The sequence below is a fragment of the Puma concolor genome, chromosome D4, assembly GCF_028749965.1.
Source record: "Puma concolor isolate L17-30 chromosome D4, mPumCon1.1.hap2, whole genome shotgun sequence".
NCBI lineage: Eukaryota > Metazoa > Chordata > Mammalia > Carnivora > Felidae > Puma > Puma concolor.
This window is the reverse complement of record NC_141679.1, coordinates 87,519,361-87,533,827: the sequence shown is the minus strand read 5'-3', so window position 1 is coordinate 87,533,827 and position 14,467 is coordinate 87,519,361. Positions and strand designations below refer to the sequence as shown.

Sequence of the window (14,467 nt, the reverse complement as noted above, 5' to 3'; positions counted from 1 at the left end):
TAAAGACTATAGTGCTTTACTATTCACTGGAGGCCAGGTTAATTCCTAAATCTCTAAATATGCCAACCATATCCTCCCTCCACCTGATCTGACAGTTACTAGAAATCCACCCCATATAAACCCAAAAGACCTGGTTTATTTAAAGGATGGAAAGTCTAATACAACAGGGGATTTAACTCCAAAATGGAAGGGTTCCTACTGGGTCTATTATGTACTCCCACTGCAATAAAGTTAGAGGGGCACACTTCGTGGGCTCCTGTATCTAAAATAAAACCTGTACCCCCCTCACAGGAATTCAACGAGCAAACTAATCTGCCTTCTTATTCCTGTGAACCTGTGGAAGACCTCCAACTTCTCTTAGGATGGTTGTACCTTTCTTTTTCATCCTCTTTTCCCAATTTCTACTAACAATTTCTTCTTACAATGGTCCATTCAAAAGGATCACCACAGACATTTGAGATACAAGCCAAAAGACCGATGTGATTCCTGCTGCCTGTTCCCAGAAACATCTGAGGATGCTTCAAGCCTAACATCTAACAATTCTCACTGGCAGCACTGGGAGACAGTGGGTTTGTAATCTGCTCTGAGCATTAACCTGTATTTTTCTTGTTTCTATAAAAGTACCTCCTATTAATGACGTGCTGGCTTACTAAACAAAACAGAGTCAATATAATGAGTATACACCACCTGTACACAGTTGAGGCCTTAAATGACTCTCAAAATAACATTATATTACTAAATATTAAATAAGTCAAATACAGAAATCAGTTCTACAAAACAGAATAGCATTAGATGTTTTAAGTGCTGCACAAGGTGGAACTTAAACTCTCATAACAACAAAACGGCGTGTATACATTCGGACTACTTCAAAATATTTCTGGATTTCCAACTGACATGAATACTCAAATTGGTGGATTAAACGATCCCTCTCTTACCTTAGCAATTGGTTAAGCTCTTGGTCTGGAGGATTTTTGTTAGCTACCAAAGGACCTTTCATTTGAGCTAATCTGTCTAGTTATTCTACTTATGTTTTGCTATTTTTCCCCAGGTATCTCTGCCTGATGCCAAGATTCCAGCACTACAATAGCTTCAAGCCAAGAGATGATCCTTTCTACTCAAGGATGTTCATACACGTTGTCCACCTTGGGTTCAGCTGCCTCACCTTAGCTGCCCTATATGTTTCCTGATGGACCAATATTGACCCATAGGTAGGGACGGCTCTATGCCCCTACTCAGCAGGATGAAGCTATAGAAGATGAGACCTTCTTCCTACAACAACCTTAAAGACTTAAGGGTCAAAGTTGTTCAGGGGGGACATGATGAGTTAGGGTGGGGCAAGCTGAGGACAAAACAGGCTGGCACATCTTCCCCTCCCTTCAGGTAGAATATGTGCATTATTCAAACATTCCTGGCTACACAAGAACAAAGGAAAGGCATCTAAGTGCTTGCCATGGTGATGTGGGAAACTAAGGCAAAAAAAATTAAATCCCTTTACTGCCATCACCCCATTGATAAGTTCTTGAAACCAGCAGAGTGAACTCCCTCTTCAATCTCTGCTGCTTCAATGTTGACATTTTGCTAGGGGCAAAGAGAACCTTAGCTCAACATTATCCCAACCTTGAGGATACTGTAAGTCTACTTCCTTTCTCACAACTGCCCCAAGATATATGCTGGCAATCATACTCCAAGCTTATAGCCCCCAGTATGCATCTGAAGGGTCTCACCACTGAGGTTTTATTCAATGGTAATAAGTGGTGTTTCCTTAGCAACAGCGAGCCCCTCAAGGTCCTGAAAATCTTGCTTCCAAAATAACTTAGAGACTTTATCCCTGACCCCCTCCCAACCTGAGGGTATATAATCAGTTACCCATCGCAACCCCAGTGCAGCTCTTCCTGCTCCTGGGTCCTGTCCCCGTGCTTTAATAAAATCACCTCTTTGCATCAAAAACTTCTTCCAGAAATTTTTCTTGGCCATTGGCTTTGGACCACCGCACCAATCTCCAAAACTTCATCAGTATACATTCTACATTATCACACAAAATTTCTGGATTTCTAACTGACCTGAACACTCAAATTAGTGCTTTAAGCAATTCTTCTTTTCCTTTCATGATTGGTTCAACTTGTGAACTTGAAGATTTTCATCAATTACCAAAGGACTTTTATTTGGGCTGTTCTTTCTTGTTATTCTAATTACATTTGGCTGTTTTCTCCTATGTCTCTCTCCCTTGTGACAAGACTCCATCACTACAATAACTTCAAACCAACAGATGATCCTTTCTTCTTTTTTTAATTTTTTTTAAATGTTTATTTATTTTCTAGAGAGAGAGACAGAGCTCAAGAGGGGAAGGGCCAGAGAGAGAGAGACACACACAGAATCCGAAGCAGGCTCCAGGCTCCGAGCTGTCAGCACAGAGCCTGATGTGGGGCTTGAACTCACAAACTGTGAGATTGAAAGGGCGGGCCTACACTGGCTGACTCCGTCTTGTTCTGTGTCCTTCACCTTGACCACACCTCCTCCCCTTGAGTAACCCCTCCCCCACCTGCCTAACAGGACTCAGACCCTTCCCCAGCCAATCGGCTGAGGCCACAGCCATTACCTCACCAACTGCCCCTAGGCCCCAATAAAACCTTTGTCCTTTTGAAACTCGCTCTCTCAGGTATCTCACCGCTGCGTCAGTGCAGGTAGGGGATTGAGCTCAAGCTAGCTCAAATAAAGGCTCTTTTGCTTTTGCATCAGACTCGGCTCCCTAGTGGTCTTTGGGGATCACGAATTCTGGGCATAACATTTGGGGGCTCGTCCGGGATCCCCAAGACCCCCGAGGGACCCCCGACCCGGAGAGCCTGACTGGCTACGGTTAGTGTCTGTTTGTTCCGTCTTTTCTGTATGAGCTCATTTCTGAAATTCTGGTAGTGCTCGACGTGGTCTAAGTGGACGCACTGGAGGACCACGGGCCAGGAGTTTCAGAAGACATTCCGATCCTCCCTTCTGGAGGGACGTGGATTCCCCTCATCGGTTTTGGAGGGACGTGGAATCCCCTCAAAGGTCTGAGACGAAGCGGGTCACTCCCGCTGGTAGGTGTGAGGCCATCATCTAGCTTTCGGTTTTGGAGGGACATGGAATCCCCTCAAAGGTCTAAGCTAGCTTTCAGTTTTGCTTCCATGGAGTTGGAAGACTTTCTAAGGGCCCTCGTTTGTCTCTTTCTGTGTTTCTCTGTTTTGTTCTGTGGACTTACTGGACGGACGCTATGGGACAAAATCAGACTACCCCTCTACCTACCCTCTTGGCTTAAGGCCTTCTTAGCCCCACTCCCTCTGGAGCCAAAACCCATTCTTGCTTTGCAGGGGACAAAGAAGAAGGAAAACAAGAAATCTTACCCAGCCTTCAGCACCCCTCTACCCTGTCCTACAGGGGGGACTGAAGAATTAATTTTTCCTCCCCCGTATAACCCCCCCTAGGATGCCAGAAGAACACCATCCTCCCCCTTCGGGGGAGGCAGACGCTGTTCCAAGAGCGGGAGGTGGAAACGCTCCAGTGGGAAGCCTGCCCTTCACCAAAGGGCTCAGAGGGAGCAATCCGCCTCCACCGCCGACTCCACTATTCTGCCCCTGTGAGCCACTGGACCCCCAATGCGGAGGGGAATCAGCCCCATCACTTTTGGCCTTTCACCACTAGTGACCTCTACAATTGGAAAGCTCAGAATCCTAAGTTTTCTGAGAAACTAGCAGGGCTTATTGATTTATTAGACTCTGTCTTTTTACCCATCAGCCCACGTGGGACGATTGCCAGCAGCTTTTGCAGGTCCTGTTCACGACTGAAGAAAGAGAAAGAATCCTCAATGAGGCCCGAAAGCTAGTTCCGGGCACAGACGGGAATCCCACCACCAACCAGGCTCAGATAGATGCCTCCTTCCCCTTAACTTGGCCCCAGTGGGATTTCAACATGGCAGAAGGTAAGGAGAGGCTCCGGGTCTACCGCCAGACTCTAATGGGGGGTCTCCAAATGGCTGCTAGAAAGCCAACCAATTTGGCCAAGGTAGGAAATGTACAACAGGGAAAAGATGAATCTCCCGCTGCCTTTTTAGAATGGATCATGAAGGCATTCCGTACCTATACCCCCATGGATCCAGAGGCTCTGGAAAGCAAGGCAGCTGTTCTCATGGCCTTTGTAAACCAATCGACCATAGACATTAGGAAAAAATTACAGAAAATAGATAGACTAGGAGAAAAAAGTCTGAAGGACTTACTGGTGGTAGCCAAAAAGGTATATAATAACCGGGAGCCTCCTGAGAACAAGCAGGCTCACGCCATGGCGGCTGCCAGCAGTAAGCAGACTCGAGACCTGGCCAGAATACTACTAGCTACCACTGCTGACTCCCCCGAGGAACGAGACCGCCATCTCCGGCAGCTGGCAGACGATGCAAGAAAAGGTAAAGGAACCGCCAAAGGGGGGGGGGGTGGAAGCAGAGGCTGCAGAAGGATCAGTGCGCATACTACAAGGAGATAGGGCATTGGGCCCGAGATTGTCTGAAAAGGGCCGGCGGGAAAGGAAGCAAGACTGATCGAGTAAAAGTCCTAGAGCTAGATGAACTAAGTGATTAGGGGAGTTGGGGTTCGGACCCTCTCCCCGAACCCAGGGTAACTCTTAATGTGGAGGGGACCCCTGTTGACTTCCTTGTCGACACCAGAGCACAACATTCGGTCCTCTGCACCCCACAAGGAAAACTAGCCAGCTAGAAGTCCTGGGTACAAGGGGCAACTGGTATGAGCCAGTATTCATGGACTACCCGAAAAACAGTAGATTTGGGGACGGGCCGGGTATCCCACTCCTTTATGGTAATATTAGAATGACCCTACCCGCTGTTAGGACAGGACTTACTGACCAAGATTGGAGCTCAGATAACTTTCAGACAAGGGGGGCTTCAGGTCACTGATGGCAAGGGCCACCCCATCCAGGTCCTGACCATGAAACTGGAGGATGAATACCACCTCCACCAGGAGGCGCTCCTGAGAGAGGATAATATAGACAGATGGCTCCAAGAATTCCCCTCAGTTTGGGCAGACACGGGGGGGATAGGACTAGCCGCTCACAGGACCCTGGTCCTGGTAGAGCTCAAGCCAGGAGAGAGTCCAGTAAGGATCAAACAATACCCCATGTCTCAGGAGGCCCAGAAGGGGATCCAGCCACACATCCAGAGACTATGAAGCCTAAGGGTACTAGTTCCTTGCCAGTCTCCCTGGAACACCCCCCTACTGCCGGTCAAAAAGCCTCACACAAATGACTACCGACTGGTACAAGACCTCCGGGAAGTAAATAAGAGGGTCTCGGACATACACCCAACTGTTCCCAACCCATATACTCTCTTGAGCTCCTTGGCGCCCTCCAGGGTCTGGTATACTGTACTAGATTTAAAGGACGCCTTCTTCAGTCTGCCGCTGGCACCCCAGAGCCAACCCTTGTTCGCCTTCGAGTGGCATAATCCAGAGGAGGGCTACAGTGGGCAACTCACTTGGACACGGCTACCTCAGGGATTCAAAAATTCGCCCACCATCTTCCACGAGGCACTACATGAGGACCTGGGTGAGCACAGAAGGGAGCACCCTGGCCTCACCCTTCTACAGTACGTACATGACATCCTGATTGCTGCCAGCATGGCCAAAGACTGTGAGCGAGGGACCCAGGACCTGCTGGCTACCCTGGGGGCCTTAGGGTACCGGGCATCCGCGAAGAAGGCTCAGATATGCAGGGAGAGGATAAGTTACCTGGGATATATCCTGGAGGGCGGACAGCGGCGGTTATCAGATGCCAGAAAAGAAACTGTCCTAAAGATCCCTACTCCCACCTCCCGAAGAGAAGTAAGGGAATTCTTAGGATCAGCCGGCTACTGCCGCCTCTGGGTTCCAGGTTTTGCTGAGATCGCCAGGCCCCTATGTGAAGCTACCAAAGAGGGGAAAACATTTAAGTGGGCTGAAAAAGAAGAAACTGCCTTTAATCAGTTAAAAAAGGCCCTCCTAAGTGCCCCAGCCCTGGGCCTACCAGACATTACGAAGCCCTTCCACCTCTTTGTAGATGAACATAAAGGAATAGCAAAAGGGGTTCTAACTCAAGCCTTAGGCCCTTGGAACTGCCGGGTGGCTTACCTGTCCAAGAAACTAGACTCCGTGGCTGCCGGCTGGCCTCCATGCCTAAGAATTATTGTGGCGACAGCACTCCTAGTCAAGGATGCAGACAAACTGACCCTAGGACAGGAGATCTGGATCACAACCCCACACGCCATTGAAGGGGTCCTGAAACAGCCTCCTGATATATGGATGAGTAACAAACATATGACTCATTACCAGAGCCTCCTACTCAACCCTCCACGAGTGTGGTTCCACCCCAGTGCAGCCCTCAATCCTGCAACCCTGCTGCCCAACTCTGAGCTAGGTGCTCCACTACATGACTGTGCGGGAATCCTGGAACAAGCACATGGATTCCGGACAGACCTGACCAACTGGCCCCTCCCCGATGCCACTTGGTTCACTGATGGCAGCAGCTTTGTGCGAGATGGACACAGGTATGCGGGTGCAGCGGTGGTCACCGAAACGGACACCGTATGGGCGGAGGCTCTACCCTCTGGAACATCAGCCCAGCGAGCAGAGCTCATAGCCCTCACCAAGGCGCTGATGCTGGAAGCTAGAAAACGGCTTAACAACTACCGGACTTGGGAGACCCAGTTTTACCAGACCAGCCCAAATACTCCCAGGAGGAGTTACAGTGGATCAAGAAACTCCCCATGGCCCAGGAGATAAAGGGATGGTGGTATACCCCTAACAAGGAGCATGTGCTGCCAGACCAGCTCGGAGTATCAATATTAGAGCACATGCATCGGTCTACTCACATGGGGGCCTGAAAATTAAAAGACTTAATCCGACATGCCAGAATCAAGATTCACCAACAGGACACCAAAATAGAGCAAGTTGTATCTGTCTGCAAGACCTGCCAACTCACCAACGCGAGAGCCACATCAAATAAAAAAAGGAACCAAGCTCAGAGGCACCAGACCGGGAGCCCAATGGGAAGTCGACTTCACTGAAGTCAAACCAGGAAAGTATGGTTATAAATATCTTTTAGTATTTACAGACACCTTCTCTGGCTGGCTGGAGGCATACCCAACCAAGCATGAAATGGCTCAGACGGTGGCTAAGAAGCTACTAGAAGACATCTTACCCAGGTATGGTTTTCCTGCCATGGTAGGATCAGACAATGGACCAGCTTTTATCTTGCAGGTAACACAGGCAGTAGCCAAGGCAGTGGGGGCACACTGGAAATTACATTGTGCTTATAGGCCCCAGAGCTCAGGACAGGTAGAAAGAATGAATAGAACCCTAAAAGAGACCCTTACCAAATTAACCATGGAGACTGGCAGGGACTGGGTGACTCTCCTACCGTATGCCCTTTACCGGGTTAGAAACACTCCTTACACTCTGGGTTTTACTCCCTACGAGATCATGTTTGGCAGACCACCCCCTGTTATTCCCAACCTTCGAGCTGAACTTCTTGCTGAGTTTAAAGATCAAGAACTTTTTCTTTCCTTGAGAAGGCTCCAGAGGGCGCACGAGGACATTTGGCTGTGCCTCCGTGCCATCTACGAGGCTGGCCCGACCCTGACACCTCATCAGTACAGGCCGGGAGACTGGGTCTACGTCAAGAGGCACCACCGAGAGACCCTCGAGCTGTGCTGGAAGGGACCCTACATCGTGGTGCTGACAACCCCCACCACTCTCAAAGTAGACGGCATCGCGACCTGGGTCCATCACACCCAAGTTCGGCCAGCGGACCCCTCCTCGATCCGGAAGGACTTCGTCACGCGATGGGCCGTCAGTCGGGACCAACACAACCCGCTCAAGCTCAAGCTACAGCGCATTCGACCCACCTAATATTGGTAACTCTGTTAACTCTGCTTGTCATTGCTCATGCTGCCAGGAGTCCCCACGCCCCCCAAAACATCACCTGGCAGATCATAGACACCAGCTCAGGGACAATACTTAATCAGACCTCCCAGAGCCACCCCAGGGACACTTGGTTCCCAGAACTTTGCGTAAACCTCCAAATTCTGTTCCCCTTGTCACCATAAATGCAGCTGGTCCCATGATTGGGTCCGTAAGCTACATGACAGGGGGGAATGAAAGGGCAGGCCTACGCCGGCCAACTCCATCTTGTTCTGTGTCCTTCACCTTGACCACACCTCCTCCCCTTGAGTAACCCCCCCCCCTCACCTGCCTAACAGGACTCAGACCCTTCCCCAGCCAATCGGCTGAGGCCACAGCCATTACCTCACCAACTGCCCCTAGGCCCCAATAAAACCTTTGTCCTTTTGAAACTTGCTCTCTCTCCGGTATCTCACCGCTGGGTCAGTGCAGGTAGGGGATTGAGCTCGAGCTAGCTCGAATAAAGGCTCTTTTGCTTTTGCATCGGACTCAGCTCCCTAGTGGTCTTTGGGGATCACGAATTCTGGGCATAACAAGATCATGACCTAAACTGAATTTGGATGCTTAACTGACTGAGCCACCCAGGCGCCCCTACAGATGATCCTTTCTACTCAAGGAGGTTCGTACTCATTGTCCACCTTGGATGCAGCTGCCTCTGCCTTCTGTAACTCTTTTATATGTTCCCCAACTGATCAATATTGACTCATAGGTAGGGACATCTCTATTCCCTTACTGAGCAAGAAGAAGCTACAGAAGATGAAACCTTCCACTTCCAACTACCTTAAAGATGTAACGATCAAAACTGTTTATGGGGGATAGGATGAGGGAGCATAAGACCAGCTGAGGGCAAAGTACAAGCTAGCATTACCCCTCTCCACCCCAGGTGGGATGTGTGTGACATTCCTCAGGCACTCCTGGCTGCCCAAGAACAAAGGAAAGGAAAGAAAACAAATGGTTAACTGGTAGAGATCCCAGTCATGCAGGACATGAGTTTCCACCAGTTTACAAATATCTTAGTAAATTAGAAGAAAAAGGCAATCTTATCAATAGCCTAATCTCTAGAAACCTATAGACTCAGTTTCCTGGAGCCCCCACATCACCCCTCATAGTAATATGGGGAAGAAAGGCAGGAAGGAAATGGCAGGTAATGTTAATTTCCTGATACCCTGCAGCCCATTGACAGATACTTGAGGCTGGCAGAGAAGAACATTTCTCAAGGAACTCCTTACTGTCTTAATGCTAATGCTTTGCTAGGGGAAAAAGTACCTTAGCTGGACAGTAGCTAGGTGCCCAGTATTCTGTAAATCTTCTTTAGCATATGAAAATCTCTTAGAAAACTTCCCTTGACTTTACCTCTTCCAATGCCAGAGTATATAAGCAGTCACTCTTCATAACCCCAGTGCAGCTCTTTCTACCCATGGATCCTGTCCCTGTGCTTTAAAAAATCCTATTTTTTGCACCAAAGTTGTCTTCAAGAATACTTTCTTGGCCCTTGGCTCAGGACGCCCCCCATTACCCCCCAAAACTTCATTTCTGGTGAAGTGGGGTGACATAACCTCACACCTGGCCCTCGCTGGGCCTCTGCCATTGACCTGCTGCAGGTGGCTGAACATGGGGGTGAGGTGTGCTCCATCAGTGTGCTAGAGGCAGGGGCAAGTGAAGGCAGCTGTTGGTTTGAGGCTGGGCCTGGAGTTGGGATCTAGAAGTGTTCAGTCGGAGTTAGACTCTGCTTCTGTGGCCCCCATCCCTTGCTGGGGACCACAATTCCTGGGAGAGATGCTAATAGGAGCCTGCCCTATGTTCTTTAACCTCTCAGAGGGCCCAGAGGTCAAGGAGCACAGACTGGCACCATGGGATATGTGTTTATTTAGCGAACAAGGAGGGGTTCCATTAGTAGGGCAGTCTTGGGAGCAGCTGGTTGGTTGTGCAGTGAGGAGGGTCCCCTGGCTCTCTCAGTGCTGTCCAGGCTGTTGGGGACATCTAGGCAGTGCTGTGGGCAGAGGCTGGTGTGAGGGGGATGGGCTGGAGAGAGCCAGAGGGCACCTGAGAGGGAGTCAAGGGAATAGAGAGGGCAGCAGTGCTGGGCAGGTGGGACAAAGGCAGACTTGGGACCCCCTCCCAGATGCACCCTGGCTCCCACCAGCCCCCACTCCAGCCATACTTACCGCACGCTTGCTCACTTATCCATGCACTGATCTATGGGGGACAGAATAGTCAACATGGGCAGGGGTATATGTGTGCTATCCCTGACCTCCAGGGCCCCTACACTGCCCCTCGGCTGCCTTGGGCCCCAGGCTGGACCAGCCACAGAAGCTCTGGAGTTCCCTTTGTGGATGGTACAGCAGAGGGCTAGATGATGGGGCAGGAACTTGGGGAGAGGCCTGAGGACAAGCACACCTGAGTGACACCTGTTCTCCAAAGGAGGCAGGTGAGGCCCAGCCACAGTTCTGATTGGGCACCAAGCCTTCTGCCTGTTTACCTTCTGAGTCCTGACAGACCCTCAGCCTTGAGGAGGTACCTGCCCAGGCCAGGCTGCCTGAAGACAAGGGTGCCTCCCAAGTCAGTGGTAAGTCAGCCCCAGGACAAAGGTGAGGTGACCCAGGACAAATATGCCTGGGTGGAGGGGGAGGTGACCAAGCAAGGAGACTGAGGAAACACGGCCCCGGTGCTGCAATTCTCATGTGGGCAGGCGCAAGCTTGTGTGAGGGAGGAACACTTGGGGCCCAGAACCCTGGATGTGGCAGGGTCTCCCTGAGCCCAAAGTGGCTCCTGGGACTCCAGTGACTGCAACAGGGGCCTGGGTCACTCCCCTCCCCACTTTACTAGTGAGGAAACATCAGACCTGGACAGTCCCCATATGTTCTTCTCCTTTCCCCAGCTGGTGATTACCGTTGGGGATAGGGAAGATGATGTGCTCATCAGTGAGGCCTAGGGTTTTGACAAAGTTGATGAAGATTTCCTTCAGCACAGGACGCAGCTCCTTGGTCCTCCCTGTGGCCAAGATGTCTGGTGAGTGTCTGGTGAAAGCTCCATAAATATTGTAGAATATATGAAAGACACCTCAGACCCCTTCCCCCTGAGGGGGTCTGTGGAAAGACCACTCTCCCACCTCCCTGGGCTTGGAGTGAAGGGCAACTTGGGAGTTGGGTGTGATGGGCCTCTTCTCCCCCAGCATGGCCAAGAGCAAGGTCCCAGAAGGGTTAAGACCCACCATAGAGGGTGATCTTGAAGAACTCCTGGTTTTTGTAAACTTTCTCAAAGAACACCATGGCAAACTGGTTGTAGTCTGTGGCCACCACTCGGACAGTGTAGTTCTTGGTTCCAATGTAACCTGTATGGTGGATGGTGAGTGATCAGCCTGCTCTAGCCAGGCAGAGGGAGCTATTGCTTCCTTCCCGGCCTCCACAGGATAGCGTCTGTGTGGAGGGGCAGGGAGGTCCGTGCCCCAGAGACCCACCCAACTCAGGACTCACGCTCGATGTTTCCCAGGGTGAATTGGCCTGGACGAGAACATGGGACAAAAGTTCTGATCCAGTAGTCACAGGCCTTTTTCCTGTGGAAGCAAGAGATGGGTGGATAAGAGAGTGACAGCCCACACATGCCATAGCAGGAGGCACACAACCCACCCTACATATGGCCCTGGCTCTTCCCAACTAAGCCCACCCTCTCTGTCCCTGCCTATTCTGCCCTGAGACTCCTGACCTGCCTAGACTCTCCCCCAGCACCTACTCTCCCTCCTTCTTCGGTGCTGTTTCCCCTTGGTGGCCTTCCCTCCATACTCAACCCCCAACCTGAGGCATTTGTCCCTATTCTTTTTTTTTTTTTTTTTTTTACCTTTTTAAGATGTTCATTAATTTTTGAGAGAGAAAGAGAGAGACAGAGCACGACCAGGGGAGGGGCAGAGAGACAGGAAGACACAGAATACAAAGGAGTCTCCAGGCTCTGAGCAGTCAGCACAGAGCCCGACCGGGGTTCTAACTCAAAAACTGCAAGATCATGACTCAATGCAAAGTCAGACGCCCAACCAACTGAGCAACCCAGGCGCCCCTGTCCCCTATTCCTATCTTGCAGCTTCTCGCTGTAACCTTGCCAGGGGAATCACCACCGAGGCTACAGTCTGCTGGATGCCAAAGACTCCTTTAGCTGTTGGGCCAACATCTGGTCCCCTGGCACTCCAGAGCCGATCTCCCAACACCTGCCCTTCTTCGGATTCTTCAATGACAGATGCTCTAGCCCCATACCCAAGTGCCAAATCCAGAAACCCAGAGGAGCTGGGTAAGCCTTGCCTCCCCTCTCTAGGTCCTAATCTGCCCCCACTCTGGTCATCTCCCACCTATGACTGATCAGCCTCCTGGGCTGCACACCACCATTCCTCTTCCTGCTGCAGCCACACCCACTCCTCACCAGTACCTGAGGCCCCCACCACTGTGGTCACCACCCCTCTCCAGACCGCTCATCAGCTCCTGCTCAGGGCAGCCATACAATGGCTTGCTGTTTCTTTAAGAGGTGGCTATTTCTGTCTCAGTCCAGCAGTCCTGCCACGAAGGTCCCAGACCTCCTTCTGACACAGGTTGGTTCCTCAAAGCCCAGCCCACAGTCCACCTCCCTGGAAGCCCTTGAGAACATCCTAGGTGGATCTAGTGACCCTTCTCCCATTCTAGGTCACCCCTGTTCTCTTTATCTTGTGTCCTGATGTCTGTCTGTGTCCATCCCCAGGATTGTCTTCTGTCTGTGCTGAAGTGACCACAAAATGTTGATCCAGTGAATGAGAGAAAGTTAAATGCAGACATCCAGTACCCAGTGGTAGGATGAATGATCATCTTTCAGTTTTGGTCACTCCTCAGCTATATCATCAGTCTGTGTCTTGGACCCCCACCACAGCCCTCTAGGCCCCCCATGCTTCCTAGTTGCTGGTAGCTCTCACCAGACCACGGTAGAGGTGACATTGTAGCTGTTGTCTTCTTTCAGCTCGTAGGTGGTGGTGTACATCTTAAACTGGCTGTGTTTTTCTTTATTAATTTCATTCCCTGCCAATCCTATGATGTACCATTTTCCCTGGAACTACAATGGGAGCTGATGATAGACAGAACCAGGAGCAGCCCTAGGGGGCCCTCCTGCTCCATCCCTGCAGGCACCTCCAGGCAGCCTGGGCCTCAACCAGAAGCCCCTCTAACTGGGCTGCAGGGACATACACATACAGGCTGTGCTGATGAAGCCAGCAGGAGCTGGAGCCATCAGGCCAGGTGGGAGCACTGAGTGTGTCAGGGAGAAGGTGACCCTTGGCAAGTGGACAGCTCGCTTCCCTGAGCCTCAGTTTCCTCATCATGTAGAGGGCCTGAAGACGTTCCCACCTGGCATGGACTGGGGGGATTATGGAAGAGAGTGTGGACCAGGGGAGTCTGCTCAGCTGACCCTCTTATCAGCAAGGTTGGGTGTGAATGGGAACATGGGGTGTGCCTTTCATCAGAGCACCCGAGGGCAGACTGAGCTAAAGCCTGGCCCATCCTGCCTCTCTTCCCCTCTGTTCACACTCTTCCTGGGACCTCCCTGCAGCTGCCACTCCAGGCTCCTTACCTTCTCATTCTGGAAGTCAGGCTGCAGAGGGATCCTGTGCAGAGGTGGGGCTGGGATCAGGTTTGGGGTGGAATCCTGGGCCTGGGTCTGCAGGGCCCCCAGCAGGACAAGGCCCAGCCACAGGAGACCTAGGGCCATGACTTCAGGGCTGAGGAAGCTGGCACCACTCCAGATATTCCCTGAAAGAGGAGATGAGTGAGGAGGCTTCTGGGGGATGCTATTTATGGTCTCTGTGGCCAATGGCTCACCCCAGGGTGGAGCGACTTATCCTTTGCCAAATCCCGAAGGGTGAGGCAATTGCCAGCAGCTCGTGCTGAGGATCATGGCAAAGTCTCTGCCCTTTCCCTCAGGTCAAGATTATGCAAGATGAAGGGCAGGAAGGTCCATGAGGCTGGAGGATGCATTCCCCATGTCTCCACATCTCTGGCAAGGACACTGATTCCCTCCACACTCTCTTCCCCCTGGTTAGCACTGTGTGTGGTCATGGATCTCTGATATGGACCAGTTGTCATCTCTGACCTCCAGGAGCCTCTCAGCTGGGGCCCAAGTGCAGGGTGGGCTACATGTGGTGGGGTCCCCTTGTTGTACCTGATGAAAGCTGAGAATGCCTTGTGCCAACAGAGCCCATGCTGCTTTGTGGTCTTCCAAAGGGACAGGGAAAGGGGTGCAGCTGAAAGTTGACATTCTTCGTAGGGAAGGACAGAGTGTACCCTATGCTGTTCATGAAGCCCAGATCCTGGCCCTCCCAGGGACCCACACCAGGCCTTGACAAGGGTGAAAAATCCTTCCCCTCCCCCTACCACCGAAGGTCTACTGGGCAATGTTTGTGATGAGGGAGGATAAGGCAAGTGGAGGGCAAAGCACATGCTAGCATGCCCCTCCCTCCAGGGGATATGTGTGACATTCCTCAGGTACTCCTGACTACC

The 14,467-nt window shown here is 51.2% G+C and overlaps 1 protein-coding gene and 1 long non-coding RNA gene across 2 annotated transcripts; both read right to left on the bottom strand.

Moving 5' to 3' along the window:
- Positions 1–9,851: 9,851 nt before the first annotated feature.
- LOC147575076 (uncharacterized) lies at positions 9,852–10,953 on the bottom strand. Its single transcript, XR_015243100.1, has 3 exons — positions 10,857–10,953; positions 10,133–10,163; positions 9,852–9,957 (listed from the first exon to the last, which is right to left on the bottom strand). It is a non-coding gene; the product is annotated as an uncharacterized LOC147575076 (long non-coding RNA).
- Positions 10,954–11,167: 214 nt separating this feature from the next.
- On the bottom strand, positions 11,168–13,679 carry LOC112861648 (neutrophil gelatinase-associated lipocalin-like). Its single transcript, XM_025925048.2, has 4 exons — positions 13,542–13,679; positions 12,892–13,028; positions 11,441–11,520; positions 11,168–11,298 (listed from the first exon to the last, which is right to left on the bottom strand). The coding sequence occupies exons 1-4, from the start codon at positions 13,677–13,679 to the stop codon at positions 11,168–11,170; spliced, it is 486 nt and encodes a 161-aa protein (XP_025780833.2).
- Positions 13,680–14,467: the final 788 nt, after the last annotated feature.

Coding starts and splice junctions, on each gene's coding strand:
- LOC112861648 (XM_025925048.2), bottom strand. CDS start 13,679: ATGGCCCTAGGTCTCCTGTGGCTGGGCCTTGTCCTGCTGGGGGCCCTG. Junction 13,029..13,541: donor CTGACTTCCAGAATGAGAAG/GTAAGGAGCCTG, acceptor CTCCCATTGTAG/TTCCAGGGAAAATGGTACAT. Junction 11,299..11,440: donor CACCCTGGGAAACATCGAGC/GTGAGTCCTGAG, acceptor TCCACCATACAG/GTTACATTGGAACCAAGAAC.